The sequence below is a fragment of the Scleropages formosus genome, chromosome 1 (assembly GCF_900964775.1).
Source record: "Scleropages formosus chromosome 1, fSclFor1.1, whole genome shotgun sequence".
NCBI lineage: Eukaryota > Metazoa > Chordata > Actinopteri > Osteoglossiformes > Osteoglossidae > Scleropages > Scleropages formosus.
This window is the reverse complement of record NC_041806.1, coordinates 5,491,621-5,509,727: the sequence shown is the minus strand read 5'-3', so window position 1 is coordinate 5,509,727 and position 18,107 is coordinate 5,491,621. Positions and strand designations below refer to the sequence as shown.

At 40.9% G+C, this 18,107-nt stretch overlaps 1 protein-coding gene across 2 annotated transcripts; it reads right to left on the bottom strand.

Moving 5' to 3' along the window:
- Positions 1-170: 170 nt before the first annotated feature.
- adtrp1 (androgen dependent TFPI regulating protein 1) lies at positions 171-5,395 on the bottom strand. Of its 2 annotated transcripts, none has more exons than XM_018737553.2 (6): positions 5,152-5,395; positions 3,642-3,782; positions 3,397-3,498; positions 3,067-3,182; positions 2,619-2,779; positions 171-965 (listed from the first exon to the last, which is right to left on the bottom strand). In XM_018737553.2, the coding sequence occupies exons 1-6, from the start codon at positions 5,317-5,319 to the stop codon at positions 940-942; spliced, it is 714 nt and encodes a 237-aa protein (XP_018593069.1). In that variant the 5' UTR covers positions 5,320-5,395; the 3' UTR covers positions 171-939. The 2 variants fall into 2 exon arrangements, with proteins under 2 accessions (XP_018593069.1, XP_018593070.1); XM_018737554.2 differs by having other exon boundaries at positions 3,642-3,728; positions 5,152-5,334.
- Between the last annotated feature and the right edge of the window lie 12,712 nt (positions 5,396-18,107).

Sequence of the window (18,107 nt, the reverse complement as noted above, 5' to 3'; positions counted from 1 at the left end):
TGTATTTAACATGTGTTTGTAAATTTTACAGGGCTGCGGTGGCGCAATGGGTTGGACCGGGTCCTGCTCTCCAGTGGGTCTGGGGTTCGCGTCCCACTTGGGGTGCCTTGTGATGAACTGGTGTCCCATCCTGGGTGTGTCCCCTCCCCTCCAGCCTTACGCCATGTGTTGCCGGGTTAGGTTCCGGCTCCCCGCAACCCCGTATGGGACAAGCGGTTCAGAAAGTGTGTGAATTCTACCGGTGGTATTAGACTCAAATATTCATTTCTGGGATTGCAAATCAGTCTCATTACAGTGAATAAACATCTCAGTGAGTGAGATGTGCACTTCCAGTATGCAAATTTTGGCAGTTAAATTATTTTGAATATTTCATTTCTCAGTTAATTTGTTGTGTGTAAATTTTAAGTTAGACTTACATTAGCTTTTTCAAATCTTAATTTTAATTAGAAATCTAGACAAGATCTGCAATTTCAAAACAAGAACGCTACTGTAAGGTGTACCCACAAATCTTGACATTTTGAATGTGACTCATAAAAAGACATCAGTACTAATGTCAATGAGGTAAATGGACCCTTATCTTACTCACATAGAGTGCCTTAAAGTTACAGCGTATGACAAGAACTCGTTTAATCAGACAAATCTGAAAATAAATTTAACGCACTTCATATAACCATCTGAACTAAACCCAAAATTCTACACAATTAAAAACAAAATCAAGTATCAGTACAAAAATCAAGGTAGGAATTTCTGTTACACCCGCCAGCGAAGCACCCCAGCGGAAGTTTCTCAGACAGCTGACAAACCTTCAAGGACTACTTGTGATTCTTGTTTTCAGAGGAACACATCATAACTGGACAAGTGGCTCAAGATGTCCTGCACAACAGGAAAACTCTCTTTGGTCCTAGGTAGATGTCACCTTGGATGCCAAAGGACTCTACCCTACTTCTTTTTCTTCTTCTGCGTCCCTTTCAAAGACAAAAGCAAGAGTCAGTTTACAGTGACAAATACAGTAAGGACAATAATCCCAGTGACTTTTTCTCTGACTTTACTGTCTAGACTACAATGTAAGACATAAGATCGCAGTTACCTCTGAGAAAGCATTTTTACACATGTACATTTATGGACTACCTGCAACCATAATTAGTTGTGTAAAAAATCAAATTATTAAAGTAATGTTTTAATCTACAGTAACATGACCATGGTGGTGGAATAAATTACATTTAATACAAATAATGTATCCATGGGCAAGCTGGAAAACTCTTCTCTCTACCTTATGCCTATGGGTTGAGTGAATCTACCAAGTAAATATATAAATACAGTTGTCCCCCGTCCCCCCCACCTTTACGAAGGCAAAATGCATTCCAGAAAAATCATTTCTGGAAAACCTTCAAAGTTTAAGGAAGCAATTAACATTCATTTAAATGGTACAAGTTTTTATGCATTCCTGAGCCCCCAAAAAACATCCATTCATGTTATAATACAATCAAATCCTGTTAAAATGAGTGCAGTTACTTCAATAGCTAACAGTGCTCATGACACAATCTGGGGCCATGGTGGTGCAACGGGTTTGGCCGGGTTCCGCTCTCTGGCAGGTCTGGGGTTTGAGTCCCGCTTAGGGTGCCCTGTGGGGGACTGGCGTCCCGTCCGGGGTGTGTGCCCTCCCCCTCCAGTCTTGCGCCCTGTGCTGCCAGGTTAGGCTCCAGCTCACCGTGACCCCGCTCGGGACAAGTGGTTTCTGACTGTGTGTGTGCGATGACACAATCATTTTCCTTCATTATTCTCATTATATGGCTTTATTATTATCATCATTCTTATTTATACTGTATGTCTGCCTATAAATACTCGTTCTGCTTTTTCCGAGTTACTTTACACTCTACGCTTAAACACATACATATGATAGTTTACTTATGAATTAACCTTTAATGCCAAAAACAAAATAAGAGTTAAAGACAGAAGAATCTCATGAAAACAATGCTAATGAATTCACGCTCATGGAAGAGACATGGTGTCTCACAGAAACCGGGCTGAGCGATTCTACATCGGTTCTACCCTCACTCAGTCTGTTGTGAGTTTGCATGTTCCCTCCATGTTCCCAGGAATTCCTCTCAAAGAAGTTTCCCACAAACTGCTGACTAAATTGTCAGTAGTGTGTGAGTGCACATAAGTGTGCTTACATGGACACGTGTGTGCAAGCATGTTGGTCAACATTTCCATTGTCTTCGTAATTTTTCATACATTTTTCACTTGCTGTGGCCATGATGCATTACAGAGAAAAGTAACAGCACAAACAGGAAAGTGGAGAGATGCTGACCCAGCACGTGCCCACACTAAGTGCCAAGATGCCCGACACACTGCAGAGTGCATGCCTCATTCTTGAGCACAAAGGAGCCTCTGAAGGAAGACATAAGCTATTTTTGACACAGAGCTTCTACTGTCACACAGTGTGTTGTAATTGTGATTTTTTTAACACAAATTAAAAAAAGTAGTATTAATATTCTTAGTAAACAAATTTTTGTATGTTGAATGTTCATACCTTGGCAGATGACAGTACATTTGTATTATAAAGAGAGAAATAAAGCACCAGGCCAAATGATGAAGGGATCAGCAAACGTGCTCACCTGGCTTAGTCCAGTACTTAAGGCTGAGTTTCTCCCCCAGAAGGTAGAGGGGCAGCAAGGCCAAAGCAGAGGCAGCTAGGAAGAGCGCCAGCCCAGCGGGGCTGAGATGAGCCATGATGGGATATACCCAAATCTCTGACACATGGTGCACCCAGAGGACCCTACCACACAGAGACACAAAGTTACACTTCTGCTACCAAGACAGGAAAACCATTTTTAGAATGAAACACAACAACAAAGGCTCTTCTCAGGACCCAAATGAAAAAGTAGTCAGATTGAAAGATGAATTTGTCATACAATACACGTGAAATGTCTCAAAAGTTTCCATTTAGATACTCCTTGTGGTTTTCCTTTCCAAGGAAGCAAACTAACTGCCTTTACTTGCTATTAAGGAACTATGGGAATTTTGGGCTTATGGCCCACTATGAGAGTCAAATGAAAACATTACCAGGCCAGATAAGCAGCACAAAAAAGTGCCAAGCACAAAACAGCTCTGATCCTTCTGGGATACCGATGGGGCTGAAGGTAAAGCTCCAGCAGCACCAGGAGCAAGATAGCAGTGTGCTGCAGAGGAAAAAGGAAAGCTCTGTTTCACACCCAGAAAACTGACTCAGATACACTGCATGGTGCAGAAAAAAAACAACGAAACATTTAAAGTATGCTCACGGCTTGTTTCAAAGCTCCCCACATCATCTTTATACTGTGTCAGCAATATTGAATTATGTCTGTGCATTTGTGATTGTATAATATAATTCATCAGTAGATGAATATTACTTACCATTGCATGGTTCAGCCACAAAGGAATAATATCGTCCAAATATTTGGGATAAACCAGTTTCCGGTCAATGACATACAAGGTCCAGAAAGATATGCACACAAACTATAAAAATAAAGAAAATTAAGAAATCTGTTAATCAATCAATCAATCTGAATTAATTTTATGAGAGAAGGTACTAATAAACAAAAGGTGGAAAATAAAAACCAGCAAACATATTTTTTTCAAATCAAAACAAAGTGACTCACAGTGCCAAGAGGGAATGCCAAGATGGTGAAAAGGAAGTCTCGTATATTAACCAAAAGCGTGGTCAGCTTTCCAGGTCCAGAGAAGAACTGGTGGAGCACATCCGTTAAAAAGCAAAGCCCAAAGAACACTGTGTGCAGAACCTGCAAAACACACATCTGTATTGTACTGTTCAACATAATATTTAACTTTTTCCATTTGACTTCAACAGAACTCCTTTCTGTACTGCATTGTTTCACTCTCCTATAGTTCCTGAAAAACAGAGCAATACAGCACCATGTGTAAAGCAGAACACCACAGAGTGAACAGAAGACGGCACACGTGCCTTTTTTCAGTCATTTACCTATAAAAACATCAATAAATCTGTTCCCCAATATCTACAGAACCTGATCGCTCACTTCACTGCAACCAGGCTGCCATGCCCCTCCAACCACGCACAAAAAGCACAAAATCAAAATCCCAGAGGTTCTCGGTTCTAGCTCCATTGTGGTGGAATCTCCCTCCTCCAAACTGCTGAATCTCTCAACATTCAAGAAGGGCCTTTAAAAACACTTCTTTCGCAGGCACTTTTCTCCTAGTCTCCAATCGACTACGAATACATTATCTGTTTAAAATATATGCAGCTACTCATGTAAGACATGCTGGTTATGCTTGTAGTAGTACTTCGAAAATCCGAAGTCTACATCTATGCCCGTTGGTGAACGTTTGCCCTTCTGTTTGGAGTTGTATTTCACTATGGAGAAAGCACCTGCTCAATTAAAAAAATGTTAATTTTTAAGTAGACTTTACATTTATTCATTTAGCTCACTTTTCTCCAAAGCAACTTACAATGACAAAGTTACAATTATGACAAGGTTGCAATTATTTACCCATATATACAGCTGGATACAATTACTGAAGCTACTTAAGTATCCTTTAGTAGCTCTAACCACTGGGGTACCAGCTGTATGATATGCTGACTTAAATCATGGACATGACACCATTTTTTTTCCCCCCCATAATTACCTTTTATTAATGTCAAACTGATTTTAAAAAAAAAAAAAAAAAAAAAAAAGTGTCTTGTTCATGATGTTTCACACCCAGAGTGTTGTCAGGACAAAGGAACACTATATACTGCACTATATGAGCTGCTGACAAAAACAGTTTTTTGATTCATATACCTTTATACCATCCTTTAAACAGAACATAAGCCACGAATCAGTCTACGATTTTATTGCCTGTGGGTGGACTTACGGACTATTCCGAGTTACAAACACACTGCCGGTTCGTAGGTCGAGGTATAAATCAATGTTTTGCGCAATGAGCAATCTCGCTTCCCAGGCTTCAGATCACCTCGTTTTCAATGTTGAACTAAATTGAAATTTATTACTCAGCCTTCAAAGTCCAACAAAAGTGTGTTATAACTATAATCTGTCCAAGTCTGGACAATTTTCACTCACATCCACCTTCCTTCATTCACCTGAGCTCGCTAGTACCGGATGTGATGATAATTCGCTTCGTAACTCAACCTACCATGTTGAGAAAAGTGAGGTATTTCCATCGCCCTCCATAGGAGCGGACACCGGGGTGCGTCTTAGTAAGTTCTGGAGAGCAGTTGGCATTCAATATGAAACAATACCACAAAAACACCGCGAAATGAATAAGCCCCCGGCACTTCGGACTGACCGCGCGCGCGGCCATTTTCCCTCCTGCCACTACAGCGAATTACACAACAGGGGGCGCCGCGACGTCATTTCCGTGCGGGGCTCGCGGCAAACGGGAAGCGGCCGTGAGATACAGTGGATGTAGCTTTTGTAGAGGTTCTGCGCACTTTAGCGGAGGGTCTGTGTTTACTTTCTGCGTTTTTGCACAAACTCTGGATTCATAGGATGTAATGTCTCGTGTATTCCCGATGTTTTTTCATCCCAAGTATGTTTAAAAATTGCCCAAATGGAATGTGCTAGTGCTTTCCAGCCGCTTAGTTATGCAACTCTGGGCAACAGCATATTATTTTTAGTGGCTACCATCTTTTTTTCCCCCAAACATAACTGAAAAGGATGGCTGTTCTTAAATTAAGACTTAATTTATTCGTTTGGAAGTCAAAAGTCACTTTTTCTACTCACAATCAACAAATTCTTAATAATGAAAACATCAGTCAATTTATTTATAAGTTTATTCTGTACATATTTCAGACATAACTAAAATAAATATTTTAGACTGTGTTTAATATATGTAATATATTTGTATTAGCTACATTAAAGTGAAAACTTTACAATTTTCTTTTAAAATGAAAATATCTCACCTTCATTATCTGCTTGTTCAGGTCAGGGTCATGCTGGCCCAGAGCCTATCCCAGAAACACAGAGTGTAACGCTAACTAAACAGGATACAGCCTGAAGGGGATGCTGGTGCATTGCAGGTTAGCTGCACTTGGATTCATTCATTCACACACCGAGATATTTAGAGGGAGTTCACACAAACAGCGAGAACATGCAAACTCCCCACAGACCAAGTTAGGCTCAAACTTACATGCTGTGAGGCAAAAACGCTAACAACTGTGCCCATTTTTTACTTTGATTGTAAAAAATAGTTTTTTTTTTTTTTTTTTTTTTTTTTAAATTTCTGATGTTTATTGATTTTCTAATGTTTATTGAAACATTAGACAGCAAGAATCAGAGCCTCTTAGAATGTTGACGTTAATTTGGAAGTGTTTCCACAAGGTGGCAATGAGAGACTATCATTGCAGTCTATCTGCCTGGAATACAGTGCCGCTTCAAAGTGTTTGAGCCCCTTGTGTCCCTTGGTTTTACCACAAAATCCTTATTTGTAAATCACAATGATCAAAATTCTGTGAATCCACCAAGAAATTTCATCCTCGGAGGACCTTCATTTATAACAAAACCACCAAGAACATTGACAAGCACACAAAGACAAACATCTTTCTTTTGTTTAGTTACAGTTTTACTGTTATTAGCTGTATGAAATGATGTGTAATGAGTAATAATTAATGTCCCTAGTCAAACAGAAGGATTAACTTTGCTGTATTTACCACCTTCACAATGGATTGGCAGTCAATCATCACAGAATCACAAGGCCCTTGTACACCATTAATACTGAAGGGGTTCATTGTCAATCTGCCAGTTTTAAAGATTGTAAAAGAAGTCCTTTTGATGCTACACAGAAACTAACTAGCTAAAAGACATGATCACAATAGACTGAACAGGGATGAACATTTTGAGAGGTTTGTGTGGCAAAATTATGCTAAAATTTCAGTTTTGCTTCATTAACCAATCAGTCCTTGGACTTGGACTGAAGATTGATGTCAAAAGGCAGTGAAGATGAGACTGTTTCAATGTCTAAAGCTGTAGACGGAGTCCTATTGACTTGACATGCAGTCGTCCCATTAGTTTTAAAGAAGTCCACACAGTAGGTGTGATGGAGCTCAAGAGCTCAGAGCTCATCTACCAGACGTTTAGGGCAAGATGGTCAGTTAATTTGTACACATTATAGCACTGACTATGGTAAAATCAGCTGGTGGTCATTAGTTACTACAGCCTTCTGCTGATAGCAATAGGTGTGTTTGTAGAGGCCTGATGGATGAGATGTTTTCTCAGATGAGCCTATGCTCCTCACCAAAGGCTGAAGGTATAAGTTTAGTCTCAATGACTGTTCAAGCAACGGATATGAGAGTGTGGGACTGAATGCCTTTCTCAACTCCCAACGGCTAATGCATACCACAAAATGTGGCTACTGCATGCTAGCACGTAGCTCAGCCAAGCCAAACACACCCAGAGGGTCGGAGATCTCATTTTTCACCATCTCTCATGTGGTGTAATGCATAAGAACTGTGTTCTTCAGTGAAACTGACTACTCTGGGGTGTGTCTGCTGAAATGAACTGTTGTTCTTTGGCTTAGAATGCTGGATTGTACTACCGAATCTACGCAAGTAGATGAAAATCCTTCAAAACAAGGAATGTTTATCTGCATTTACCTACTGTATGCTTGCAGCTATCAGATATTTTTTTGCACCTTTACATTTTAGAAATTACATCTAAGGAGTGAAGACTGACAAGGTGTTTCTGGCTGCCTGCCCGGTAGCAGAGGCTTGCTTTGACAAAGTTTGTTTGAATGGTCATCGATTGACGGAGCTCTCCATAAACACAACGCAAACTGACAGCAGAGACTTGTGCAAGGCCTATGACGACGAAGTTAAGGGCCTCCAAGATGAAAGGTTAATGGATCTGATTTATGGTCAGGTGCACACCAGGCACTTTGCTAAATGAAAAGGCATTAGACTGGAATGGAATGACTGCAGGGATTACACACCTTCCTCAGCTCATTTATGGCCTGAGGGAATCCTGTCATATTCTCCTGAGTATCACTACTAATGTCACTGTAACACTTCTGACTGCTCTTTATACTGCTGCATTGTAGACATCAGGCTGTACTAGTCTGGAGGATCGCAGGAGATTCAAGGGGTCAGTGAGCTCCCTGACAGATCCTCTCCCAAATCTCCATTTACCTCACTGCTACCACCTGACAGCTTCTGCAAAACTAACTTTTTCACCATCAGATTCCATCTATACCGCTTCCTTTAGCCCTCTATTTGCCTCTTACAGGTTCTCCTATCACTGCCCAACTATTCTTCTCTTTTCCACCTGCAGATGTAGATGTATCCCATCATATCACAGTTTGCCTCCTGGACATCTCTGCTTGGATGACACACCTACAACATAAGATCTCTGAGACTGAGATTCTTCACCTTGCAACAGGCAGATGACAAGAAGATGTCAGGATTTCTCCTTCAAACTAGATAACTTGCTTGTCTCATTTGCTTCATCACCATGAGAGTAATGATTGACTCAAGTCACCGCTTCTCATAAAAACATTGAAGCCATAACCTGGTCTTCCAGATATGCCCTGCATAGCATTTACATGATTGCCCTTAACTCACGGAACACTCTGCTCAGCTCATCTTTCTCCACTGGCTGCCTGTAGCTGCCCATATTAAATTCAAGATTCAGCTGACCACCTACAAGAGCAGACGTGGATCTTCTCCCAGATACCTGCAGGACCTAATCACTTGCCAGACTGGTGCGTTCCTCCACCTCTGGCTTCTTGGTGATCCCACACACAGGGTCCAAAGACAAAAGGCCGAAGATTCCCAGGTCTAGCTCCGATCTGGTGGAATGAACACCCTCTCTCCCTCAGAACTGCTAAATCCATCTCAGAATTTAAGAAAGCTCTCAAAACACATCTCTTCTGGTCCCACTTCTCTCCCGGTCCCACTTCTCTCCCAGTCTCCTGCCTTCTCCATTAACTTGCACTGTCTCATCTGTCTGTCTGAAAAAAATAAAACCTTTAGTACTGATATCAATTCTATATGCATCTACTTGTGTAATGTATGCCAGTAAAAACAGAGGTATTCGACTAAATAATTTTACCTCATGAAACACGTGTGTGCATCTGTATCTTTCTGTCTTTTGGCATAAAGTACTTTTGTTTGCTCTGACCTGTACATCACTTTGGCAAAAAGCATCTGCTAAATGAATAAATGTAAATAAAAATAATTTCAGAAAAATCTTAACATCACAATGGGCGGTTAGACCCAAAATTCCATGATAACTTGCAGCCCATGGGAAACATCTTCATTATTATCTTGGGTAAGAAGTCAAAATCCGTATAACAGATCTAAACAGAGGTCTGCAAGCAGACGAGGCCTCAGGGTTACAGATCCACCTGCTGCTTCCACCTATCCACAGTGAGGCGTAGGGCTCAGCAATTTGTCCCATCAATCACAGTAGGTTACATCAACCGTGTTTAGCTCCATTGCTTGCTCACGTCTGACAGACATCCACTGATAGCAGAATGAGTGAATTTTCCCAATGCAAACCCTAAAATAACAATCAACCTCACAAAATACCACCAGAAGGCTCCAGAAAAATAACATATATTTGGATTAACAGTGTGAAGCTCCAGTAAAAACAGCAGAAAGAATCAAAGACAGTACCCTGAAGGTATCAGCTCAAGCATTATATACATTCCCACACCTTCTGTCTCATTTTTCAGAAATTCTTACTTGGTAAATAAACTTTTGCTTTCTGCCAAGTCTCTTTTCAACAAGTGGGCAGTCAGCCAATGAAATAAAGACAGTTTTAGGGGTGTAGCGGGACTTGCCGTTTCCAGTTTTTGGGGTTTGTTTTGTAGTGTTTAGCAGCAATTCTGACAGTGACCTACTGTCACTGTTGGTAATTCGCCAGCGCTCCTCTTGTCTCAGGGCAGTTTCTCGTTTGCAATATGATGTATATGATGTAAGGAGTTTTGATAGTGATTTCTTACCACGTTAAATAATTTGTAGTTTTTAAGAATAATTCCTTTACAGTTTAGACACAGAGTATTTAGCGTCTCAAATTCTATGGTGGTGTCAAATTCTATGATGGTTCGACTTACAATTTTTTCGACTTTCCGATGGTGAGCTGGCGATAGACATTCAGTAGAAACCGTACTTTGAATTTTGAATTTTGATTTTTCCCAGGCAAGCGATACACAGTGCAATACTCTCTCGTGATCCGCATCTCCCAGTCTGTCACGCAGAGGTGTGTATTAGGTGTATTCAATGCATCTTCGACTTATGATATTTTCGACTTGTGACAGGTTTTGTGGAACAGAACCCCATCGTAAATCAGGGACCACCTGCATAAATAAAGTACTAATACACTAATTATATACACACAGACATACACATTTCCTGAACCGCCTGTCCCATACGGGGTCGCGGGGAATCGGAGCCTCCCCAGCAACTCGGGGCGTAAGGCCAGAGGGAGAGGGGACACACCCAGGACAGGACGCCAGTCCGTTGCAAGGCACCCAAAGCGGGACTCAAACCCCAGACCCACTGGAGAGCAGGACCCGGTCCAACCCACTGCGCCACCGTGCCCCCCATCACTAATTATATATTACTATAGAGACTCTTGTGCTGATTGTGACTTTATTCATGAATGACACGTCAGTAACTGATATTTGCCTAAAGTAATGGCCATTTTAATTTTGATAGTGTCTTTAGTCCAGTTTTAGTCCATTTAACATGCTGCATAAGAATCTTTGTACAGACATTAGGACATGTAGATATTTGTGGCAAATAGGCCACAGAAAGGGGGGCACAGAAAGACACAAGTGATTTTTTTTTCCTCACGTTTGTGTAAATGTGAAGTCAAAGATGATGAAACAGGAGAGCATAACACTATGCCTTGGTTCCAAATTATCTGCAAGTTTGCGAAAATCACGGTAAGCATTCCTGATTATATAGAATGGAAAAGAAAAAAGAAAAAAATGTCTTTATCGTGACATTAAAAATATAAACAAATATACAGCATCAAAAGAAAAAAAAAACAAAGACAGAAGATGTTGAGACATTCTTTGGCATGTGCTGACAACATTTTGTACAAATGCTATGCTATGGTAGTACAGCATTCGAAATGGTAAAAAGGGCTTCTCGGTTTCCATTCCTTGAAAATTACTGTCAGATGATAAAAGATTGCATTAATTCCTCAAGGTGATAATGTGCACACAGAGTCAGAGATTTACAGTGAGAAAAAACAGGAGGGAATCTTGTTGGGAGATGAACACACTGTTGGTAACTCAACAGCCTGGCTCAGATTTATTGATGTGGCTAATTTAATTGAGTAATATGATCAAGGGAACGGAGGAAAACATGCTAAGTACAAAATGACATCCCCATCCTCTGCAACAGTATATTATTACTTCAGAAGTATATTACTTCAGAAGTTTAACTTGACAGGTTACTGAACGCATGGCAGAAGAACATCAATAAAAACATAAGCCTCCCATATACACGTTGAGTTGGGTCAACGTTCACATCCCTTCTTGAATTTCTTAAAGTAAAGGGTAAATGAAGACAATTGGAGAATTTTTTGATGGTAAGTTTGCCATAGATTCTGAGTCTGAACCGATCCAATAAAGTACGGTGGACTCCTCATAAATGGTTGGTGACACTTTTCTCTGTATGTTAGAACTACATACTCTACACAGCATAGCACTCATATACCAGTCTGGGGATATGGGCCGTATTAAAAATAAAATCATAGCACAACATCAACTGAGGTCACAAAGAGTGCAATTTTTAACAAAGAAATGCTTTACTCAACAAAATCATTCAAGACCAAAGAAAGAATAAGAGATTAAACATAACATTACGTGGATTGTTTGGCAGTCACTGGATACCAGTGTCAGCAATGTCAACAAAATACAATTTAAAATAAAGTACAGTTCTTTCTTCTTAGAAGCAGGGATTGGCTCTCCAACTTATAAACATAATGGGGACCGGAAGCATATTTGAAGCTAAGTTTGATCATAAATACAAAGTCACTTTTAGTTATAAATCCCAATCAATAAAAGCTAAAAAAAAAATAATAAAACAACTGTCCCTCGAACCTATGGTAAAACTCGCCCTGTACAATTAATTATAAAAAAAAAACTCAGTGACTTTTATTAACACAACCTTAACATTAAAACTAAATTAATGTTACTGAGAAGAATAAAAAGGTATCATTTCCAGAGCCTCCTAATCAATCCTGATGGATGATAAATTCATCCCATAACCTCGTCCAGTGTTTGTCGGCTTCCAGCAACTTTCAACTTCCAATTTTTCATTAGCTGCACAATCAAAAGGCAAATATACAAAAGTCCCTTTACTTATTTACAGGTTCTGTAAAAGTTTTGGGTAAAACTATAATATTGATATAAACAAACTAGTTTTTGAAAACAATCTCAACTTCAAGTTACATTATAAGTAAAAGTAATTTTAAACGACTGAATACAAACCGCTGGTTTCATTTCTTCAACCTGTACAGTACAACAGGGTTGTGTACATTCTGGACGCAGGTTAAATCAAGGTTGTCTCACGCTCCTGTCTGAATGCATTTTACTGCAAAGTAAAGGCTCAGTGTGGAAATATAGGTTTGTATGTGCCTTAGCGGCACTAAAACTACAGATTGTAGAATACCAGAGGGAAGGAAATCTTATTAAAAATAAATAACCTGGAAAATTCAACAAAATGCTACATTCCTTTTTACAAATCAGATACATCTCTGAGTTACTTCTACTATTAAACCATTGGATACCATTGTTTTATATGGAGTTTTACATCCCCTGGATGAAACTGAAAAAGTGGCTGATGAACGCAGCCTTACGATAGTTATTACTTCATGTGTAAATCCTGAAAAATGTTTGATTCTAATGCAGCTCAAACAGTTTATGATAAATTATACAGTACACTGCATTTCTGACGTTGGAGAACTACGCTCAGGTCCGATCGCTATATTCGCTATATTCTCAAATTATTAAGACAGCATTTACAACTCTTTTTTAAGTTTAGACAACACAGAGGTCAAAAATTAAGGAATTACTGATATAAAATCGGAAAAAAATACCTTGCTAAAAGACAACTGGGTAGGCCAGAAAGGATTTTTCTCAGGCAATGATGCATATAAAACTTGGCACTTGGGTGGGTGGAATTACTGAAAGCAAATTCCTTGCCATCATGAGAACTTACTTTCACCGAAAGAGAATTTCAAAAAGCGTAGAAAAGTGTTGATTTACAGCGTCGACGAATCCAAATTCAACAATATGTCGAGTCATTCAGACCGTAGAAATACGACAGACTGTGCTGCACTGAAAACACTTTCCTCACCATGATCCTTTCCTGAGACGTCAGTGTGAAGCCCCTATTGCTGCTCACCTGGTGTCGAATCTTCCAGTCAGATACCAAAGTGGCTCCAAAAGTATTCTAATTTTCTTCTGCCAGGGCAATTTCCACAAACTAAATAGTACATATGGCACACGGCACACTATGAAGCTAACCTGGCAACACAGGGCATAGGGCAGGAGGGGGAGGGGACACACCCAGGGCAGGATGCCAGTCCACTGCAGGGCATCCCAAGCAGAACTTGAACCCCAGACCCACCAGAGAGCAGGCCCCAGCCAAACCCGCTGCGCCACCATGCCCCCAATGCAAAGATAAAGGGTTACAATTAAGAGTACTGTCAATTTACATTTGTTCATGAAGCTGATGCTTTTCTTCAAAGCAACTTACAATTTTCAGGCACTTACAACAATTTACCCATTTATACAACAGGGCCACTTTTTACAGGAGCAATTCAAGGTAAGTACCTTGCCCAGGCATAGTACAGCTGGAGGTGAGGCTTGAACCTGTGGGTCCAAAGCTCTAACCACTACGCTACCAATTGCACTTATGATAAAAATTACCCGGGAAGCAAATGTGACAAGTCTGCTTAGTAAAAGAAATACACACACACACACACACACACACACACATTTTCAGAACCGCTTGTCCCTTACGGGGTCACGGGGAACCGGAGCCTACCCGGCAACACAGGGCGTAAGGCCAGAGGGGGAAGGGGACACACCCAGGACGGGACGCCAGTCCGCCGCAAGGCACCCCAAGCGGGACTTGAACCCCAGACCCACGGAAGAGCAGGACTGCGGTCCAACCCACTGCGCCACCGCACCCCCTTGTAAAAGAAATATTTTTTTTAATTTGTGATATAAAATAGGAGTAGATCCACAAAAGCAGTTTCCATCTGTTAATCTTACAGACACACACACTGGCTGAAGCTGCTTGTCCCAAGCGGGATCACAACAAACCAGAGCCTAACCCGGTAACACAGGCTGTAAGAGGAAGGTACACATGCAGGACGGGACGCCAGTCCGTCTCAAGGCACCCCAAGCAGGACTCGAACCCCACACCCACCAGAGAGCAGGACCCGGCCAAGCCCATTGCGTCGTTGCGCCCCCCCTTCTTACAGACACGATGATCTAATAAACAACCGAACATAAACGGAATAGGACTCTAGGTCACTCCTCTTCCTTTTACCAGCTGTGTAAATATGTTTGCACTACATCACTCTTTTCTTTTTCAGACAAAGTCTGATTACGGTAAGTACAGCCCTACTTGCTATAGAACATCTGCAGATTTGCGCTGACTGTCTGAGAAGCATGTTGTGGTTAAGAGATAGAATTTGCAGCATCAAGAGGGGAGCAGGTGTCGCGCTTACGGGACCAATAACCTGGATAAATCTTAGAAGGTAGAAAACTTCTAAACTTTCAGATAAAATGTTCTTCATAAATTATCTGTAAAACACAATGATAAAGAAAAGTGCATCCAAGATGATGCGGTGCATGAACGCATGAATGTAGGCTGTTTTCTAAATGGGTATTTATAATGGCTGTGGAAATTACTCCTCTTTCAGGATTTGGTGCTAAAATCTTGGCCAAATTATGAGTAGTTCTTTGAGGAAAAAAAAAAAATTACAGGCTCTTGTGTACATATTATAAGGGAGAGCCGTAAGTTCTCCACTGACTGTTGTCCAGCCTCTACCGCACCTCCCAATTCTCCAGAATTCAGATTCCTGCTGGTGTGAGAGGTGTAGTCACACAGGGGTTGCCCTGGACATCAGTTCTGAGATATGTATATTAGTTAGTTACAAATTAGATATTGCATTTTTGCAATATACAGACCAAGAAAATACACACACATTATCTGAAACCACTTGTCCCACACAGGGAGCCAGAGCCTAACCTGGCAACACAGGGCATAAGGCTGGAAGGGGAGGAGACACACCCAGGATAGGATGCCAGGCTGTCACAAGGCACCCCAAGCCAGACTCAAACCCCAGACCCACCAAAGAGCAGGACCTGGTCCAACCCACTGCACCACTGCATCACCACATCCCCCTACCAAGAAAGTGTTAATAGTTTAATACGTCAGTGACACTATGAGCTCAAGTGGCCCAGCTGTCCTTTCAAATTTTATTAAAGTTTCAAAGCTGGGTTGGTTTGACTCTCGTATTAATATAAATTTTGACTTTTGGAAACACCGGAAAACCCTTTTCATCTGAGATGGTTGCACGTCTGTCTGCAGTAAATGAGAAAAGGCATCTCCAAGGCATCACTTGTATATATTACTGTAGACTAGATGTTTTGCTATTAAATCTCAGTGGTTAAGAGTGCCGTCTCTGAATTAAAGTTGCCCAGGTTGCATCCTGACATGGGGCCCAACTCCTGTACCCCTGGGAAAGGTTCCTGAAACGAATTACCTCAGTAAAGCATCCAGCTGTATAAACAGACACTTTATTGTGCTTCTGTTATATCATAAAATGACAGGATGCAATATAGGAATGAGAAGCGATAGATTACGCTGGACAGACACCTTCACAAGGGAGTTCTGAACATGCAAATCTTAGCCTCTTTGGCTTCCAAGTTAACCTGCCACACCGAATTAAAAACATTCCAGCAAAGCATTCAAGACATTTTCTCCTCCCATTCCTCCAAGTTTAATGATTAATGTCAAATTGAATGAATTTATAGTCACCATACATGAATACAAAATAAATACACTTAAATAAGAAGACTGTGCTCTTGGAGCCAATAAACATTAAGAAACTACAGCTGAGGAAAACAAGTTCACACATTGCTAGAGTGCAATTGTTATTTTTTTCACTGGCGGCTTGGTCCTGGGGTTGGGCCGGCAGGCGTCCGGTCCAGTACGCGGTTCTCGCGGTAAAACAAGGTTGACTCCTTGCACCCTCTTGTGTCCACATTCACAATAAGCATCACATTATTTTTCTGGATTCTAGTGAACTTTCTCCACATGCAGCAACTTGGTTTCCTTTGTGTTGTTTCATCTATGCAGCTACTTTTGGACCCAAAGGTGGGGTAGGTTCAAATCCCACCTCCAGCTGTAATACCCTTGAGCAAGGTACTTACCCTAATTTGCTCCAGTAAAAAAAAAAAAAAACCTAGCTACATAGGTGTGTAAATAGCTTAACACGGCAAGTTGCCCTGGAGGAAGGTGTCATGTAAATGGAAATTACACTCTTGTCATCAACTGTGTGTCTGAGAGATAATCCCATCATGACTTTAAAAACAAGCATCAGGATTTTTGCATGTTCATTTTGCAAATACACACACACAGTGGCTACAACCACTTGTCCCAAGCAGGGGTCACAGCGAGCCAGAGCCTAACCCAGAAGCACAGGGTGCAAGGTTGGGGAAGGAGGGGGGCACACCCCAGGCGGGACACCAGTCCACTGCAAGGCACCTCAAGCAGGACTCAAACCCAGACATACCACACAGCAGGCTCTGGCCAAACCTGCTGCACCACCACACCTTCCTCGTTCCACAAACAAAGCTATTTAAATTTTGAATGTTTACACACATCTTGAGTTCAAAATAAACAAAATAAATTATAATAAAATGCGTGTTAAAATAAGCAAATGAACATTAAGGCATTTCACAATTTACGATAATCTGGAAAGCCCGGTCCAAAGATTTCACATGGCAAACTACAGGGACCAAGATTGCTTTTCAAGCATCTTGATGCACAAAGTCTTGAGCTTCTGCATCAGCTGCAATTCATAGTCATGTAGATTAATTAAAGCTACTGTATGAAATAGCATCAGTGTGGATGTGCAAAATTGGTAATGGCTACATTACCAGCCATGCAGCATCACCACATCACAGGGTGGTGACATCGAAGCAGTGTTTGTCTACAGCACAGGGTCACTGGTTAATTTAAGATTATTAACCCCCTTTCCCTATGAAAATACATTATTGCTAGCTCACACGGAGCTGGCAACAAGTACAACGATTGTTCACAAAATGTGTTTACATCTATGATTCTCAAGTTACTGCTTTAAATCTCAGCTTTAGAACTGGATGTTCATGACATTAATTGGTTAGTTTTGTTTTAGGCAGGGGAGGTAATGTGCGGATAAATATTTCAGCACATTTAGTGCGCTCAGAGGCAGATGTTACTAATTTGCTGCAGGACTACTGACTTTTAAATGGAATAGTCGTGTAAAATATTTAAAAGTAAGCCTCGCAGGCTTTGTTCAGTTATTACTTGCTGGGTTATGTGTTTCGCAGCGCTGCAGAACGTGGTAAAGGGTTCGTCTTGGATGAATCTGTGCACGTGTGCGCATTGTGTTTTTAGGAGTCATTTATGCATGAAATGAATTAGGGATGGAAAGAAAAGCTAGAAGACAACCAGAAAACGACAGGAATGCGTTAAAAAAAATCTGCTTTCGCTGTGTGTTTCTTGCCTTTTTGCCTTCAAACTATTAAGGGAAGCTTCTCGAGCGGTATTCAAAAGAGAGAATAATCAGGGAGCCATGAATTCTGGAGGATTCATAAGGAGATATAGGTCAGGTAAGCATGCCACAGCAAGCCTTAGCACAGTAAAGCCATAAAATGCACTTTTGAATCCAGCCGGTATCCAAGGAGAGTCAAATTGCCTGTGAAATGAGAGTAAACGTAAACCAGGTCCTCAACTTTCAAACACAGCTGGAACCCAAAATCTAAACTCAATTTGTTTTTAAATTCAACCACCCTAGTGACAGTAAAAAAAAGAGTAGTAATAGTCATAATTAAATAGAATTTAAAAATCCAAA

Excerpts from the sequence above, each read along its gene's own strand:
- adtrp1 (XM_018737553.2), bottom strand. The coding sequence starts at position 5,319 with ATGGCCGCGCGCGCGGTCAGTCCGAAGTGCCGGGGGCTTATTCATTTC. Across the intron at positions 3,783-5,151 it reads ACCTCACTTTTCTCAACATG|GTTCTGCACACAGTGTTCTT; the intron begins GTAGGTTGAGTT and ends TGTGTTTTGCAG. Across the intron at positions 2,780-3,066 it reads TGTGCTGCTTATCTGGCCTG|GGTCCTCTGGGTGCACCATG; the intron begins GTAATGTTTTCA and ends TCTGTGTGGTAG.